General features: G+C 44.8%; 1 protein-coding gene across 3 annotated transcripts in view; it reads right to left on the reverse strand.

Annotated features, from left to right (window-relative positions):
- Cerkl (ceramide kinase like) overlaps positions 1 to 6,229 on the reverse strand; it is a 109,445-nt gene that overhangs the window by 46,066 nt on the left and 57,150 nt on the right. For all 3 annotated transcript variants that reach the window (XM_029474280.1, XM_021185241.1, XM_021185209.1), the window contains exon 3: positions 1,319 to 1,450. In XM_029474280.1, the coding sequence (XP_029330140.1) occupies positions 1,319 to 1,450 (132 nt within the window). The remainder of the gene's footprint in view (positions 1 to 1,318; positions 1,451 to 6,229) is intronic.

Raw genomic sequence — 6,229 nt, forward strand, 5'->3', positions numbered from 1 at the left:
TATATCTTGGGTATCCTAAGTTTTGGGCTAATATCCACTTATCAGTGAGTACATATTGTGTGAGTTCCTTTGTGATTGTGTTACCTCACTCAGGGAACAACTTCTTTCTACCTGAGCTCTTCAAGACACTGACTTTCAGAGATCTTATTAACAGTGTGAGACCCATCTCCATCTGTCACAGCTGAGCAAAGCCAGGTCTCTCCTCGAGAAACATGTCATTAGGACTGCGAGACTCTGATTGGGCCTGTCTCTTGAGTAGCCTAATTACATAATAGACTCTATTGACTACAGTGTGAAGCAGATTCCCTCTGCTATGGTGACGCTGTATGGGAACAAAGCCAGGAAAGCTCTGGCCGTAGGCAAAAATCCACCCTTCCTGGTGGACATGAGTTGACTTTTAATAAAGCAGAGGAATTTGGTCACCAAAATATAAGTGCCCCAGAAGACATTACTGACATTCTTTCTATTAATTTTTTTGATTAGCTAATTCCCATCTTCCTTAGCAAGAGGCTAAGTACACTTTTATATTCGACAATGGATCAAGTTCCAGGTTTCTCCAAAAGCAACTAAAAACTGCAGCATCGTGCTTAGCTTTGACCTCACCAGCAGGGGTCAGGGTCAGAACAAAAAAAAAAAAACAACCCAAGGGAGCCACAGAAAAACACTAGGCAGAAATTTGAAAGTAGCACACATCTTGAAGATGTCAAAAACCATAGTTTCCTTTCAAATAATACCTAATGATTGTCACCATGAAAGAAGTCACCTGAATCAGAGTTTCTACTGCTTCAACAAAACACCATAAGCAAAAAACAAGTTGCTGTTCATTATTGAAGAATAGCAGGACAGGAACTCAACAGGGCAAGATCCTGGAGCCAGAAACTAATGCAGAAGCCATGGAGCGGTGCTGCTTACTGGCTTGTTTCCCATGGCTTGCTTAGTCTGCTTTCTTACAGAACCCAGGACCACCAACTCAGGCCCTTCCCGTCTAGATCTCTAATTGAGGAAATGCCTTCAGCAGTAGGATCACAAGTAGGCATTTTCTCAACTGAGGCTCCTTCCTCTCCATGACTCTAACTTGTGTCAACTTGACATCCAAACCATTCAATACAGAAGTCTAAAATATTGTTATTGCAATACAAAACAGCACGATAAAAGAATGGCAGCTCTGACGCTCGCCCAGGTTACGGGACACAGGAAGAAAGCCCTACTGTTAGGAGCACTGTCCACACTTAGGTAGGATGGCTGTGGGCTCCCTGTGGAGCTTTAAGTGGTAACGTTACACACAGACACAAACAGACAAACAAACCAACAGACGCACTTGTCACATCAGTCTCTATGCCCGCAAGCTTCAGCAGAGGCTCCACCTTCTCGTAATAGACTTGGACAGATTCCTTTCTGTGACTCTGGGGGTTGAGGAGGATCTTGAGAGCCTTTGGCCTGCTTGTGAAACCTAAAATGAAAATGAGTAAGGTTAGGTTGTCCATCAGAATATCCCACTCATATCTCAATGGCATTTGCTATTTGCGCCTTAGATTCTCCCTTGGATGTGACTTCATTTTAACCAGCTGCTTCCCTACAGGTGAAACACGACGTGCTTCCTCTTCGAGTAAATCGTGCGTCATAAGAAACATTTTATACAGAAAGAAGGAAATAAATAAACAACAGCAGCAGCTCACAAACATGAAAGCAAGGCTGATGCCTGCTGACCCATTCACAGATCAGGCGCTGCTTTACGGAGACAGGCGGTGGGCTGTGACAAACAGAGAGGTGCATTTCTTCTTTGATATTTACATATACTGGAATGGGACACCTACTGACCTCAGGTCTACTGACATCTGACCTTCCCCATGACTCCAGGGACAGAATTGAGCAAGCAGGGAGGGGTTACTGTTTTCAACCAGCGCAGTACATGCTGGTAGCTAACACAGGGCTTTAGGTCAGAGTTCAAATCCCAGGAGGGAGCAGGGGAGAAAGCGCTTCTCCCTTGGGGATTGGGAAAGCACCCCCCTCTCAAAGGCAATCGGTCACTGTGCTGGCTCACAGTTGGGACTGAGATTTGATACTGCAATTTTCTGGGCTCTGCGAGATGCTTAGCACTGAGAACCCACTTGGAGCAGGTGCAGAGCAAATTGTCTGTTGTTAGGAAAGGGAAGGAGCCAAACGGAAGCTGACAACCATTTCTTTTGTGGTAAGCTGCTTTCGGAAGACAGCATTTTAAGGTTACAAAAGCAGTTAACATTCGTTTTTGAATAAAATCATCACTGAAGATAAATGTCCATTTATATCCAACTGTGTGTTATACTATACTTAGAATATTTTTCTCTTTCGTTATATTTGAAGTAATAGACTTCTTTAAGCCGTACATACTCCTTTGAAATCAGGGAGGGCATCGGATGAGGAACACAAGAGCCATGTTGAAGTCTTTGGACATTCTCAGGAAGGCTTCAGGGTCTATTTTGTAAGAAGCTTCATCGGCCTCCTGGTCACACGTGCTGAGACTCTCTCTCTCTCTCACACACACACACACACACACACACACACACACACACACACACGCACACACCCCCCCCCCCCCCTCCATGCCCCATGCCTCACTTTTTTTCAGCTCTTCTATTTGAATGAGCACTGAGAATCCTACATTGCAAGTGCTAGCTCCTGGGCCTTGTATATCACTCACCACTAACCCCCACTGGTACAGGGAGGGCCTCACATCTGTGCCAGTATGCTTTCCCAGATTTGCATAGCTCCAGCATAGCTACTCCGGTTGGTGCTTCACTGTTCCAAAGCTGTCCTGGCCTCTCTGCTGTGGACACTGCTGCCCAGGACCCTTAAAGTGGCCATCAGAGAATGCAAATGTGATCTGAAGCCAGCTCATCGCCTTCTCCTACATTCAACCTTCAAGAGACTTATGGGAGTTTTGTTTTCTAACCTGGCCAGAGAAGATGGTGATGGTAGGAAGCAACAGCACAAGGACATCTAGACTCAAAGCAGAGGCATGAAACACTATGGGAGGAGTTTGTAGGGTGGGAGTGTATGGGGGTGAGAGTGTATGGGGGGATCCTGGGGTATATTGGGGGTGTTTGAGGCAGTGCTACTTCTTAGGGTTCTGGAAAAGCCTTCTTGAAGAAAGTAGTATTTGCATGGGGCTTTCTTCCCAATCCAGAATGCCTTCTTCCATTACTCTGCAATTCATTAACAGTCGGGACAGGGCTGGAACTTCTAGGTGCTGCCAGCGTAAGCGAGCACACAGAGCCGGGTTAACACCCGCGTTTTCATTGTACTTCATCAGATGACGAAGCTGCTGCTGGGCCTTCTCCGTTCAGTTTTCTGTTTCTGTTTCAAACATGCTTTTAAAAAAAAAAAAATCCTACCAGTTTTTTTGTTGTTGTTTGTTTTTTTTTTTTTTTTTTCAGGGCTGCCGCCAAACCCCACTTCCTCCCAGGAGCCTTTCTTCATCCATCCCAGGACTCTGCGGGGTTCACTGCTCTGCGCCATTTTACTCCAGCCTCTTCTCTTCCGGTAACTTATTTTTGTACCCTTTATACAATAGTCTCTGATTGGACGCCTTGGGGCTTCCACTAACCAACCACCGTTCAATAAAAATGGGAGGCTTGACAGTACTACACTTCACAGTGCTGGGCTTGTTTAAGCATTCAGTTTGACAGGTTACATGGACACTAAGCAAATAACAAAACAAAAAAAAATTGTTGCATGAAACATTCCAAAGTTAGAAAACTCTTACTTTCAGAAATTAGAAAAATTGATTCAGGCAAGCAATAACGGATCCCTGATTTATCGGATGACAATTAGGCTATTTACATAATCCTAAACTTCACCCTTTACAAGCTACTGAAGCAGCAGCAGCTGTGAGTTGTGAGATTCTGCATCTGATGAGAATACTGTTGCTGTCTCTTAACCAGGAACTGAGCAGGCAAATGTCTCGTTTGCTTTCACTAAACCAGGCCAGAGCCAGGAGCTGGCTTCAAGCTTCAGGTACCAAGAGTCAGAAGTAAATCCATCCTTGTCCATATACGTTTAGAGATCTACATTAGCCTGAAGGTCTTTTCGTTTGTAAACAGACAGTATCCATGCAGTTGGTGTTATAAAACCTGACTTTAATTTCTCCATTTTTCTATGGTCCTAGTTTCGTCACCAACACCTCCATGCCTGCTGTGTATCAGGCAGAAGCAGGGGATCTGAGTTTCCATGAATGAAGCCCCTGCCCTTACAAAGATGGCATCCTAATGGATGGACACAGAAACGAATTCAGATTTGGCCAGAAGGCATTCTACAGACAAAATTACAGCAAAGGAGAGAGAGAAGGTGTTGGTGACTCCCTGGTAGGAAAAGTCAGGTCTTCCAGAACTTTCCAGTTATTTCTAGGGACTTTGTTTTCTTGCTGCTTAGAAAGAGATACATGGTAAATTTTGAGCAAAGCAGTAATAAAACCCCTGGTTTTAAGTAGGCTCACTCTGGCCTCTGTGTAGAGGCTGGAGTTCTTAGCAGAGCCACAGGAAGGCAAAGTTAGTGCAGCAGGCTAAGGTTCTGAGTAGAATAAGATTGTTCTTGCATCAGTGTGGGTGCCATAGATGGTAACACTGTGTTTCGCACCTATTTTAAAAGTGAAACTGAAAGAAAGAGAAACAATGTGGCCACCAGTTCTTATACACAGTGTATCTCTCTGCTTCTCCCATATCTATCCACCTTTGGGCACTTTTCCCCTCTGGTGTCATATCTAAAGTGTCAGAACTTCTTCCACTTTAAAAATATATGAAAAAATCTAATTTTAACGTATATGGCACCTACTCTGATCAGGGCCCACTTGGACTATACAAAGAGGTCTGGATCAGCTAGGGCTGAATAGTGGGACCTTGTCAAAAACAACAGCAGTCACAGAAAATTTATTATGGGAGAGGGTGTATAAAGTAAAAGACTCAAAAGACTTTGATGGATTTGACATAGATACTAAGAGAACATGTGTGAAAATAACAAATTGCACCCCAGCAGAGTATAACAGAGTAAGTGCCAATAGCAGCTTTAGTCCTTAAGGGGAAAACTACAACAACAACACCACCCCAGGCACTTATACAAGGCAGTGCAAACTGGAGGCCTGAAGAATTGGAGTCAGAGCTGAGAGCTTTTAAGGGTGAGAGGAGAGAGGTGGAAAGAAGATAGCAGCAGCTCCAGGAATGAATGGTTCATAGAGGTGGTCACCCTGTTAGAGGACTGCAGGGGGAGCTGTAGGTCCTCAGGAGAGCTGGGTCACTCCTAAGGCAAGGGTGAATCCAAATATCCGTGTGTGAGGTGTGATAAGCAAGTGAAAGTGTAGACTTTGCTGATGGTGGGCCATTCTTCCCAGAGGACAGAGTGAGGGTGTCTGGAGCTGCAGGAAGCAGGAACCAGTGCTGGGTTAGTCCTTCAGATCATGGGAGGATGAGGTCAGTAAGGAAGAGTCTTCTTTGGTGCTGGGCTAGAAATCACACTCTTTATAGTTCTGGCTAGAAGGTCTGCTCCTAACTAGTATGGATGTGAGAACATCTCTCTTCAGCCTCTGGCAAAACTAGCTGAGGAGCAACATTGCCCAAGGCTAGAGCTCTCCACAGACCATCCTGGTCAGCTGATTATGCTGTCCAAACCTGAAGCCAGATCCCTGGGAGGCCTTAGGGCAATGCTTTCCTTTGCCCCAAAGGGCTTCGGTGGAAATGTGAATTTGAGAAGCTTCTATAGACAAAGTAAAAAAAAAAGTAAACAAGGGACAGAACCTAAAATCTTCATCTGTCTTTTCCAGGACATCTAGCTCCCCTCCTGGGAGGCAAACACTGAGAAGGCTCTGGGAATCCTTCCATAGGCACACACAAGCAGTCTGCATATGTACTCTAAGTCTTTATATGTCATCTTTGCTTCTGGTTAGTGTTTATTTTAAAGATGATTTCGGGGCTAGTGAGATGGCTCAGGAGTTAAAGCACCCACCGCCAAGTCTGATGGCCTGGGTTGGATTCTCTTTGACAAAGGATATGCAATTAGGATGTCTATTTCATTCCAGTTTCAATTTAGTAAACATTTAGTGAGAAAAGTTGGAATATGAAAATATTTAAAGGTAGGGCCACAAGCCTCTTCCGGTCAGAAAAGCACTGGGGCGCAGAGTCGGCTGACACTCGCCAGCTACCCACAACACCCGCCACAGGATCTTAAGACTTCTGGTGAGTGGAACACAGCTTCTGCTCCAATC

The sequence above is a fragment of the Mus caroli genome, chromosome 2, assembly GCF_900094665.2.
Source record: "Mus caroli chromosome 2, CAROLI_EIJ_v1.1, whole genome shotgun sequence".
Classification (NCBI taxonomy): Eukaryota; Metazoa; Chordata; class Mammalia; order Rodentia; family Muridae; genus Mus; species Mus caroli.